General features: G+C 25.1%; 1 protein-coding gene across 6 annotated transcripts in view; it reads right to left on the reverse strand.

Annotated features, from left to right (window-relative positions):
• Nucleotides 1-246: 246 nt before the first annotated feature.
• Nucleotides 247-13,864, reverse strand: part of ETHR (ecdysis triggering hormone receptor) — a 103,076-nt gene continuing 89,458 nt past the window's right edge. For 4 of the 6 annotated variants that reach the window (XM_086912841.1, XM_012486412.3, XM_086912842.1 and 1 more), the window contains exons 5-6: nucleotides 12,570-12,641; nucleotides 247-1,143 (exon numbers count right to left, since the gene is read on the reverse strand). In XM_086912841.1, coding sequence (XP_086768967.1) covers nucleotides 423-1,143; nucleotides 12,570-12,641 — 793 coding nt within the window. In that variant the 3' untranslated portion in view covers nucleotides 247-422. Of the gene's footprint in view, nucleotides 1,144-2,432; nucleotides 4,080-12,569; nucleotides 12,642-13,864 lie in introns of those variants that run through there. The other 2 variants (XM_012486413.3, XM_012486410.3) reach the window with 2 other exon arrangements.

Here is a 13,864-nt window from a genome sequence, read left to right on the forward strand (position 1 = left end):
AACATTTATATAATTAGTGATCACAGATTTCAAAATTTTATATAACGATAATTCGATCCTAATGTATTATTCATAATCTTATGTAGATTAATATTTTTGTAAGAAATAAAATAATTTAAGTTATTATTAAAAAATAATTTGCGACTCCTAATTAATTTAAAATTATTCTAATCCATTATCAAAGATATAAATAGTATAATAAAAATAGATATAAATAGTAAAAACAAAGTAAGTATTAAACTGTTATTTAATATTTAAATTAGAATCATCTTTTAATCTTTTTAATATTATATAAGTTTTAACATATAAATATTTTATAAAATACAATCCACATATAAATATGAACAATACCGAATGATATTAAAATATCATGGAATGATTCGAATAATCACAGTCTTAAAAAACTATCCTATCCCATTATTTTAAACGTAACTCTCCTGTTTTTTCCTAACAATATTTCCGCTAATGACTGTCGTCTGAAGTGGTACTTTTGTTTGTTTCTCCGTGGTCGAATTGTTGCATGGCGCCTTAACACTGCTACTCTTATTACTGCTATGTCTTCTCCAGAAATCTGAATGGTTACTACTACAATTGGTTGAGCCAGTAGTATAAGTACCAGTTTTGTCCGACGTTTTCTTCTTCTTTCTTCTGTTAGGACCCAAACCGCATAATTTAAGGAATCCTTCCCTGAATTTCGTTGACATTAAATTGTAGAGAATAGGATTAATGGCGGAGTTCAAGTATAACATCACTCGGCAGAAATAGAGCAGAGTGAAGTAACGCTCGATACCAAAATCGAGAATCACCTTAATCGGAACAACTAAGATCCAAAGCGTCAATGCTCGAAATGGTAATAGACACAGGAAGAAACAGAGTACCACTGTTCCTAGCATGAGCATTACCTGCTTGCGATATTTGAGCAAGTTGTTCGACGAGCCACGGCTAATTGTTGGGTTCGTCATCAGATGGCGTGCTATAACCGTGTATAGAACAACCAAAATTAAGAATGGTATTACAAAGAAGATGATTATTGTAAATAAGACGAAACTGATTGTCCAATATGTGTTTGCTTTCGTGTAACAGGTCGGAATGTAAGTACCATCTTTATTCTCTTCCTCGTATGTAGCCATCAGTAGGATAGGGCTGTGAACAGACATTATTTTAATTAATTAGTTATTTAACGTGTAGAAATTAAATATGTAGAAATCTACAATTCAATATACAATATATTATACTTCAATTTTCGCGCGACTGAAACGAATAGAAAATTGCATTCCAGCCAATCAAAAAGCCACTAAGATTTAGCTTCAAGATGAATCAATGCGCATCATATTGCGCATATTATCATTAGTTTACAATTAGAAATCGCGGTAAGAGAATGCATTTCACTGACAGAAATATACAGAATTATATAAAATTTGTATTAATAGGATATTGTGTTACAATTATTAAGCTTAATTATAATTTATTAAAATTATTAAGCCTTATTTAATCAATATACGTTTGTTTAATTATTATTATATCAGAATTGAATGTTTTTATGACATATTATCGTTTGATTGGAGATGGAATAAATTTTAAATGTATAAATTTTGCACATATAATGATAATTGAGAGATAATCCAACAACATTCGTACAGATATGGTAAGATTTTATTTATATTAACAAAAATGTATTTTTTATAAATTTCTTTTACTTATATATAAATGGAAGTAATTAAATCGTAATCAATTCATATATATTTTCTCATGTATTGTTTTTCTAATCAAATTATATTCAGCTCGTATACTATTTTTATATTTATTTTGATTTTATGCTCAAAACTTCATGATTGAAAACATCTCTTATAATTCAGCCTTTACAAATTGATTTTGCGTTCGACAAGTTTCGACCTGTCGAATTGTTGAGCATATCCTCTTTCCAATTCGATACATCGAAATCGATAAAGTATCATTCTGTTGTTGAAAATCATGATAATTAGACGCTTTATTTCAAATGATTAATTTATTGTTATAATTATAATATTACAGTTATAATTATTATAATATTTATTTAACAATTATTCTTTTACTATTATACTACTAAATGTATTATTTTATTAATACGTTCGATTATTTATATTATTATAATTATTAATTATTTAAAGAATAATTTATTTTTTTTTTTGCCTATTTGATTATTAGAATTATCTTTAACTTGTAAATATTATGAGTTTTTAAAATAAGATTTGTTTTAGGTTTATTATATAATATTATTATTTTATTATTTATTATATTATTTTAATCTTATATTTTATACATTTTATACACATATTTTAAAGTCTTTTAAGCTTTTAAACTTGAATTTACAATATTTGTTTTAATATTATTAATTTTATTTTTTGAGTGTGAAACATTAACATTGGATTATGGATTATTCAAAAATTCATGATTTTTAATTATAACATAAATTTATTAAATGATCCATTATAGACAATTATAAGTTTAAAATAATTTCAATAAAAGAAAGATAAATCTATTATATATTTCATTTGTGACATGATATTATCGATTTAAAAATGGAATAAGACAACAATGTTACTAGGATGAGAGGAATTATAATTAAATATATTCATATAATATTATCGATTCAAAATGAAATGAGAGAATAGTGTTATTGGAATAAAAAATTGTAATTAAATAGTTATTAAAAGTCAATTGCATGTCAATTTTAATTATATGTTACAATTATAACTATCGGCACATATTATTGTTATTTATAATATCTATAACATCATATTATTATATTTAATTACAATTCTTTCTATCTAATGCTCTCCTTTCTGAATTGATAATTTGCATGTAGCATGATGTTATCAAGAATTACTTAGCTGCTAGATTAGAAAATATAAAAATTCATAAAATGAATAAGAATAATTCTATTATGTAAATATTTTATTGTGCCTATATCACATTTGTGAATTCATATCCAGTTATTACTTCTAATGTTTTATTTCAATTCTAAATCGGTAATATTAAGAATGATAAGAGGACTTTAATATTATAGAAGATGTAAGAAAATACATTGAATATAACTATATATGAGAGAGACTTTGGAGAGTCAATATTAGTGATATCAAACAAACATAAAAGTTGTATATAAAAATATTGGTTGAGATTTATTTATTGAATTATAAATAATTAAAGTTTGCATTGGATGAATTGAAATAGAAAGAGCGAGACTGTGTTCCCTATACTATTGTTGAATTTTTTCTCCCTGCCTTGTTTCATCCAATGAAAACTTCAATTGTTTATAATTTACTAAAAATAAACTTCATTGATAATATTTTTATATATCAATTTTGTATTTGTTTTTTAAAATCTATTTTTTTAAAGAAGAATAGATATATTAATATCCTGTATATATTCTTTATCATCAAGGTTTGATTACTATTTATATATATGTGCATCTATATATATATAAGAAATAACTTTACTATAAGAAATGACATCACACAAAATTTTCTTCTTGTTCACTAATGTACATTTTCTTTGTTCCAGTCACGCTGTTTCTCATTTCTTTACTTTTGCATTTCTTTATTTTACATAATTTAAAAAATTGTTTTCTAAACTTACTGCTCATTAAATTATATAATATAGGATCAATAGCACTATGTAAGTAAATCATAATCCTACTCATGTTAAGAAGTACGAAAAATGTATCTCGATTAATGGTGGCAATTTTCTCAGCTGGAGAAACAACAATATAAAAAATCAGAATCCTATAAGGCGATAAACAGATGAAGAAGCTAATAACTACCGTTAATAGCATAATAATTACATGTTTTTTCGTTTTAACATGATAGGAATCGTTGATATTATTGGAATCGGGCATCAATTGTCTGATGATGAATGTGTACAAAATCAACAGGATTATTAATGGTGCAAGATAGAACAGAAGCACCAAGAGTAAAAAGAATATCATGCTGGCGTTAGTATCGACCGTTGTTAGACAAACCGGAACCAAATTCCTTGCGTCGTGATCCTTCCTGCTTTCCTTAATGCGCATCTCTTGGTATTGAGAAACCCAGATTATAGGACTGTAATCAATTAAAGTAAAACTGTCTCGTAACTGATAAAATTAAAATGTAATTTTCGATGCCTTTAAGCCGAAAATCAGAAGTTGAACAAAAAAGATGGCGATTTGCAAAGTAAGCAATTTTTAGCCCCTATACCAACTGAAAAAAAAAAAAATTTGCTTTGTAAGCTCGGTGAAGATTCTAATTCTTATTCGATTGAAATTTTAATTATAAATAAGATATGTACATATACGTATATATGTAGCCTTTCATATAAGGCTTCTTTTTTTATGAAAAAGAAACTTTTCAATATCATAACATGTGATATTCAATTCAATGTAGAATAACATTATAAGATTAATAATTAAAACTAAAGAATATAAACAGAATAAAAAGATGAAAAATATTTGGAGCAAATTTATCTACTAATGATCTGATAGATTACAAAAAAATAAAAACATTTTAGAGCAAATTTCAACTCAATTTCAATTGGAAAAAGAATTACAGTAAAAATTCTGAAAAAATTCTTATTATAAAATCAATAATGTGTGAAAAATTTATATATATATATATATATATATAATAAAATTCTTTTTCTGCCCAAAAGAATCCATTTTTAATATTTTGAACTATGATATGATGTATTATAAAAAAATTTGAAAAAATTAAAGAATAATAATTATGTCAATGCATTAATATTATAAAAACAGAAAAGAATAACTCTCGAGAGTTTTACTTTTAAATTTTGTATTTTGCACTCTAAAAAACATTTAAAAACTTTTCCAAATTTTGTATTCAGAACACGTATAAAAAATCTATTCTGTATTTCTATGCTTAAACAATTCAAAGTGGAATTGAATGCAATATTGTCTGGTCCACATTTTTGTTTTTAGACAATCAAAAATAATAATCAAAGTTAATTAAAAATTATTTATTCCTTTCGTAATCTCTGAATTGAAATTATTGAATTGATGTCTTGCATCCATGACACATTCTAGAATTCATTTTTCGAATTGTGGAGTAAGAGAATTATATTGTAATGATAAAGATTAATACATAATGGACAACGATCAACGAGAATTTTTATTGTTAGAACGAAATTGGGTTAACTGTATATTGAAGAGAATATTTTGCATAAAGACATATATTATAATTAGCTGGATTAATAATTAAATCAATGTGCCTCTCTTTATATATATATATAAAATGTTCTATTCAAATTGATTTATTAATGATCTGTCAAACCATTGAAGATAAAAATTAAAATTGTAATATTTTCAATGTTCTATTCAAATTGATTTATTAATATCTGCTAAACTATTGAGAATAAAAATTAAAATTGTAATATTTTCAAAAGACATAATATAATTTGACATAAAAAATATATTATTTAATTTAAAAAAAAAAAAAGAAGCAAATCTTTATATCATTCATATATCCACCTATATAAAAAAATTAATTATGTCAAATTGTATATTTTGAAAATATTTAATTTTTATTTTTATTACCAATGAATAGATAGATATTTGAGTGTATTAATTTAAATCGGATATATATTGTATTTATTTGAAATACATTTATTATTTATTTATTTTTATAATTTTTATCTAATTAATAATTTTGTATTTCTTTTTTTCTTTGATTTTATAAAAGATTCTTATTTTTTAAAAAAAGAAAAAATCTTTTTATTGTTATTTTATTTCAAGTTTGAATATAGAAATAAAGTAAAGTTTGAAAGATGATCATTTAATATGATCAAATTCATTTCATTTAAATAAAATCTCTATTACAATTATAATCTATATATTACAATCTTATATAAATTTATATTTATTAATTTATTTCAATGAACTTATATTAAAAAGTTATTTGATAATAATTTACTTTTACTTAGTAAAAAGTACAATTACTATTCATATGCAATTTGTAAAATAAAGATAATAAAATATTAAATTTAATAGTTCATTATAAAAAATTATTATTTGTTATTTTATTTTGAATAAAATATGCACAAATCTGCATTATAATTTATTATTAAATGATAATATGATACATCCACGAAAACATTTCTCATCATATTCTGCTGTTTTCTTTTCTTTCCTTCTTTCCTTTTTTTTTCTTTTATTTTTGGCACGAATCTCAGGTTCAATCTTCGCAAAAACGATACTGTGATATTATGTTTCCCCTGAAGTGACGCAATTTTCGGTAATTGCAGGAGTTTACTATATTTTTTCTCTATAAGTGAGGAAGGAAAAGAAAAAAAATACATTGTTATTATTTTTTGAGATCAATAAAATAAAATAACAGATAATAACATTTGTTTGAGAATAATTTTAAAAAATTTTTCAAGAAATTTTAATTAAATATATGAAAATTTAATATAAATTAATTATAAATTTATTATAAATTAAAAATCTCAATCTATGAAAAAGGATTTTAATTTTGATTATTCAAAATTTATTGTTCTTAAAAAATTCTAAAATATTATATAAAATATTATATGACAGTATCAAAATATGAAAATTGAAAATTATATGCGAAGATTAAAAATATAAATCACATTAATTTTTATTAAAGATACTAAATTATTTTTCACAAATAATATTTCATTAAAATATTAATAATTTTATTGCATTTTAAATATGTATACTATATATTAACATATTTTTAAATGCAAACTCATTAGTTTGTATTATCACAGGTTGCAATAAATTTCTTCGCTATAGAAAGTATACACAGAAGATATTTCAGCATAAAAATGAAACGCATTTGAGAATTCAAGAAACTAAGTATGTAATTCTTGCAAAAAGATCTTATAGATCTTATATATCTGACAGAGAAGATCTCCGGATGATTGATCAATGGTATCGTGCTACAGAACCGTACATGAATAATTGGAACTCCATTCAAGAAGTTTTCCCCAAAAGTTACACCTTACTGACATCTATCTTGCTTTTTGTCGTGTCTTGATAAATTGGAATACGTTTGCTTATTCAGTTTGCCAATAGATTCTCTGGAGAGCAACAATTTCTACATTTCATCTCAATTTTTTCTTATCCATAGTAAGTAATTATTTCTTCGAGTTCTAATATTAAAAAAATAATTAAAAAAAAAAAATATCTTCAATAGAATTTGAAACTTAACCTCAAAAATTATAGATTTAGATTTATAGATTCATCAACTTAAATTTATTATTCACGAAAATTTGAAAATTTAATAATAATAAGAATTGTTTAAATTACATTATAAATTAAATTTCTTTCGTATTTATATATCAATTGCAATTTTTCCTTCAAATTTATTTTCGAATTTATCACGAGTCATTGACTCGGAAAACCTATTCCTTATCACGCAAACACGACACAGATCCAAAGGGGATTCTCAGTTTATTACCATCCAAGACGATAGATCTCTCCGGAACAAACTTAGCAATTACTTTCCTATTTTTACCCCATCCTAAGTAATTTGAAATTTTTCTCTTCAGATTCCATTAATGTACTATCTCCATATGATACACGTTTTCTTCTTTCAATAAATTCAATAATAGCTTCTTTTTTTTAAATCGTTTATTGCATCTTTCTACCTTTCAGCTCCATTTACCTTATTATCTCAGCAATGTTATATACTCAAGTTAAAATGGCCATCTTACAATTTTTACACTACGTTTCTTCCAACAATATTTTTGTACTTTCCATATTTCAAGCAATTATTATTCTTCCACTTTGAAGATCAATTTAGTTTAACACATATTAGAAAATTCCATAAAAAGTTCGAGGATCGTGAATCAGATTTGTTATCATCAGAATGAATTTTAAAATTGGTTCATTCCTTATCCTAGAAATTGATAATGTTTTAAAGGAAAAGTTCAAGGATTTACAAGAAAATTTGTGTGAAATCAAACATGTATATCTTATGAAAATGTGAAAGATGTGTTCATTACTACAAAAGAACAAAACTAATGAAATTTTTATGAAACTGTTCTTTGAACCAACTCAATGAATATGCAAATAAAATAGGTTTGTTTCTCTTTTGAGTTTAATCTCTATTTAATCATAAGAAATATTACATGAAATATTTAAAAAATTGTATATAGGATAGAAACAAAAGTAGAATAGTTTCGAATGACACATAATTTAATATATTATATAATTATATAATTCAGTATTTTTGGTGTAAATGGTAATGGATATACGATTTTATTAGATATGATTTTATTTAATGAGAATAAAAAATCAAGCTTATTCGTTTAAATGGAATTATACGTTTTTTAATAAATCAATTCAACTTGTTATTTTCTATATAAAAAAAAAAAATATTAAATTATTTATACCATGAAATTATTACTTCAGAATTTAGAATATTTTAACTTGAATTTTGTAAAATTTATTCATCAAGTTTGAAATTAAAATATTTCACACTAATTATTATTTGACTAATAATTTATATTTTAATTAATTAAAAATTTCGTTTAATTCGCTTAGAAAACATGATTTTTATATGCTTTTCATGCATTATTTGTAGAAAAACAAATAATATTAAATTATATCTCTCTCGAAACTTTTATTTGAAAAGAAACGTAACTTCGAAATTATTTCAGCTTTCATTTATCATAATTATAATATATAATGATTCATCTTGTAATAATTCCATGAGTAGAATATCTTTTCAATTTCATTAAATAAATCAAATCTTGAATAACTATACAATATTGTTTTTCATCATTATAATTACGAGTAACATCTTGATTCCTCCTTAAGTTATGCAAAATTTCATTGCAAATTTGATTTCTTTTCTCGTCTAATTTTCTCCAAGTTTAAGGAGAAAGATATAAAAATTATCCTTACGACCCAGGAGATCTTTCTAATCTCTCAATCTATGGACGTGTATTTTGTCCCCATCAATAACACCGTCCGAGATCACGATTTCAGAGGACACCCCTGTACAGAAAACGAGTGGTAGAATCACATATATCGTGAAGGCGTAACGTTAAATTTTCTGTCCCATTAATACAAGCTTCCTCACTCAAGAGATTCGATTCTGGTGAAATAGTTTCTGAACCTCTCGTAACACCAGATTCTCTCAAACTTTCATTCGAGCTCTTGATCGCTTTTGCGTCAACCGATCTAAGAATATAGTTCTAGTTGATATACTCTTAGAAGCGAGTTTAGAAAATGCAATTTATAGAAAGAGGAGTCTGAAAATTGCGATGGATTTAAAGATTATCGACTCGTTTATGTTTTAATTAAGAATCGTTATAACTTTATTTAAACTTTCTTCTTTTAAGCAGTTTTATAGTTTCAGTCTTTTTCATTTTTTCATATTATACAATACAGTGTTGTATCTGTAGAATTGAAAATTTTGATGAAAAATCAGACAAGTCTAGATTTTTAAACTGATTCCAAAAACTGATGTCCAATTTTTGTACCATAAAAATAGATTTGAAGTAAAATCTTCAATTATTGCGTTATACATTAGAATACATAATTTTCAGTGATTTTTAAATATAAAAATAAGCATTAGATTTCTATCTTTTCGTATAAAATCAATTTTTATTCCCTCTATTTTGTGAACAGATTCTATCTATTCATTTAATTGAAGATTGAACTTAATGTTATTTTTTTAAATACTTTAACCATTAAAAAATATTCTTCAATCATTTCTCCATTGGACTGATTTTCAAATGTAATAATATTTTACAGATTATTGCAACAAAATTATTTCATTCTAGCTTCTCAACAAGATTATTTTAATTTTCATTTTGAGACGTATTCCTCTCAAAAGATGATCCTTCTCCATCTTTTTCACAAATTGAATCCTCGAGAGAATCATAAATTTAGGAAGAAGAGGTTATCTCGTCAGGATAATTCCGTCCTTGTGATCCATACAAGAAAAAAAAGAAATGTTTGTGACGTGTAAAACTCTCGAAGTGGTTCACGGATGATATTCTTTTTACGACTCGCGATTCATGCTACCTTTCTTCATTCGGATCAACTCGAACGTAAATAGAACATGCCACGTGTACTTTATGGCTCGTTTGTCGAATTTTTCACATCAATCTGGTGGTCGTTTTTGTTTATCGCATTTTCTTTTCACTCAATGTTTAATTTAAATCGTTTTCTACATCTGAATGAAATTTTTTCTTTTGAAAATTTTGAGTAAATTTAATGCGTATGTGTGTATTTGCAAAAAAAAAAAAAAAAATATTGAATCTATTTAATATTCATATAAATTTTTTTATTGTAATAATTAATATTTACTAGATTTTTTATTTCCCTTAATTTTAAATAAATATTCAATTTGAAAGATGATATGAATTAAGGAATTATTAATCACCGTTCTTCACTGATATTGAAATTGATAAAATGAAAAATTTAATCTTAACCTTAGTAAGTTTATTTGATAAAGTTTTTGTCTCTTATCGATGCATTTAATTACATAAAGTGATTTCCACTTGATGTTCCAAAAGTGCTTAACTGCATCAGAAAGAGAACCTTATTCATGAGAATAGTAATGTAATTCTAGAAGAGTATTAGCACTTTTATTAGCACCATTTTTCTTCCTTTCTTCGCGTGCTTCGAAATCAGCCTTTAATAATGATTAACGCTTCTCGACGCTTAAGAATGAGGACGTAATCTGGCTTAAAACGTTTCATCGATCATTAAACCATAACCTCAAGATCTGAATATTCATATTCGAAATTTCATGTTTAAACCGGATTTTAATTAAGATATTATTATCACAAAAGATAATTAATAAATGAATATAATTTAACTAATTTTAATTTTCGCAGTGATAGTTGAGTCATTCGAATTAGACTACTTAAATCAATTATAATGATAGTGCTAATTAAGTAAGAAAAATTTTTAAATTATCACCGATATCAATATATTTGATTTGATTATTTTTGATTACCCTTCAATAAGTGTTTCTTTTTAGAAGATTTTAACGCGAATATACACAAATAATTTTTTCCCAAAATCCACACTTTTTGAAGAAATAAATTTAAAAAAAAAAATTGTAGAAGTCTTAATTAAATATCATTCCATGATAAATGTTTCGCCCCAATTACGCGTATATATAATAATAATCGTAAAATAGAACTCGAAACGCAGCGATTTTTACAAATTTCCTTTTAATTTTCAACATGGCTGGGTCATTATACCGTGTCCTGGTTATACGCTCCCATTTATAATCCTCACCCACTTCTCGACGAAGACGAAGTCAGAAATTTTCAGAAACGTGTTTCACGGGTCATTAAGGTTTTACACGCCGCCAATGTGATTTTCTTATCATTGCCACTCCGTATCGATTTTTACGGGCGGATTTCCACGGAAGATATGATAGAGAGAAGTCGTTCCTCGTGTAAAACATAATAACACATGATTGAAGATTGTAATCTTCTTGTGTATATATTAAATTTTTCTTTCAATATGATTCTCCCTTCCATAACATCGCACATTACTCGCAAAAGAATGTTTACACCTCTTAAAAATATATAAATTGAAACAATTCCTATCTCTTAATCTGTTATTTTAAATAATTTAATTACCGATTTATAAATACGTATGATAAATATATAGCAATTCTAGAACTGATGAAAAGCTTAAAATATCTATTTATTATTTAATTTTGATGTTTCGATGTTTTTCACGCGTCATTAGAATTTCAACGATCATTTGAGTCGACGATAAAAATTCGTCACACGTAATATTCGATTAAACGTTTTAATCGTCGAGACACGCATTTTTATTATTTACGCATAGATAGAAATTAAAACGAGTAAAGAAAAATATTTAGACAAGAAGCATGCAACTCGATGTTTAACGGGATGAATATTATTGCTTGAGCAACTAGTCCATTGGCATGACACGTAAACGTCACGTGATTCGCTACAATTTGCAATTATGCCACGGTGTTGCGCCACTTTGATACGCCCTTTAGCGATTAAGTTGAAAATCATTTTGCGAGTCGAAGTAATAAATGGCTCTTTCGATATAAATGGAACAGAAAATTAGATATTTTCTTCAAGAATTCATTTTTAATTTGGACGAGAGAATGACAATCCAAAACAAAATAAATTATTATAATTTTTTTTAAAACACTAATAAATAGCAGAAAAGTTAGGTTATGTTTAAAATAATCATATATCTAAGATGATAATATTAGAACTATTAAACTGTTCAATTATATATTCTTCGTTTTATAATTATTGAAAAAATGAAAATGTTTTTCATTTTAATTAGTATTATCATTTATAATCAGATAGAAATATAATTATATATATTTACTTATTTTCATCGCATTATTTTAATCACAGTTATTTTTATATATAAAATAGATTTTATATATCACAATGTTAAATATTTTTGTTGCAAAAATGTTAGATCAAGAGAAGATTAAAAAAATAGGGAAGAACGAGAAGATAAGAAGAAAAAAAAAATCGAGAAGCAAACGAAAGCACAGTAATGCGTCAGCTGTGAGAAATGCTAATCATTCGTTTCATTCTCTTACCTGGTGCAAAGCGCCGCCACGATCCACGCCACGAAACAAAGAAATGTCGCTCTAGCCTTTGTGCACATATATCTGTAGTATGAAAATACAAACCAAAATCGTGATCTTTATCGTGAAACAAGAATTTAATATCAATTGTGTGCTATAGCTGATAAGATTATTCGCCATTAGACTGATTGAAATCGCACAAGAAAATTACTGGGAAAAAAAAAAAAAAAAAAAAAGAAACCAAGTCGACACACGTTTCATGAAAAAATGATGAGCAACGTATTTCGTTTCTGTTGATTGAACATTTACGTGACAATTTAATAGTGTAAAAGGTGAATATCATTGTATATATTAAAAAAAGAAATATGTAAAGATGTGTAAAAAGATTCTGTATATTCGATATATTTTTTATATCGTATTTATATCGATGTAAATCGTTGTAAACGAAAATGATGAAGTTGGTCACTTTTATTCCACATTTCTGTCCGTTTAATTTTCACAGCATTCTTTATCAGGTATAACTTTGCATTCGGAATATATATATATATATACGGGTCAACACACGCATTGACCCGTATATATCCTAACCTAAATTTCATCGTGAGCCTCTCTATTCTATTTGTTAGATCATATTCAATATTAGAATTGCAAATTTTTCTTTAATCATATTTTTTTAAATCGATTCTCTTTAATTCGAATTCGGATTATTGTGCATTACAAATACGAGTTAAAAAGTTATTAGATTTTACTTAAATAAAAAAATAAGCGAAAAGATATATCTTTATTTGTAAAATTATATATACTTATTTTTTCAGATAATCATCACTTATCGTATGTAACATAATTTTTAACCAACGCTGTGTTAGTTTTTCTGTTGTCTTTTTCTCGAAACCTTATCGTACAGTTTGGGCATCTAGTGTTTTTCACCCGCTTTCGACGAAAGAGAAAAGAACCCTTGAAAAACAAACTTTTTTTAACTTATAATGAAAGAGTGAAGTCTGCCATGGAGAAATGGTTTCAAGACACTTTTAGAAAACGTTATTGCAACGTTGACGATAATATAATATATTTGCAAGAAACGATGATTATGTGTTAAAATTAAAATTAAGGAATAAATTATTATATAAATTTATATATTTTTTTTCTATTGTTTGTTTTACAAAAATATGTCTTCTCGTTTATTTTTCATTTCATCAAACGAAGACAAAATTTCTCAAACCACTCAAACCACTATTTCTCGCGCAAGCTTTTATTTGTACTCGTTGATTTCGTAACTGTATCGTATATGCATTGAAAACACATTTGGA

The sequence above is a fragment of the Apis florea genome, unplaced genomic scaffold, assembly GCF_048593485.1.
Source record: "Apis florea isolate Af1SG1 unplaced genomic scaffold, ASM4859348v1 contig_3493_pilon, whole genome shotgun sequence".
Lineage (NCBI taxonomy): Eukaryota > Metazoa > Arthropoda > Insecta > Hymenoptera > Apidae > Apis > Apis florea.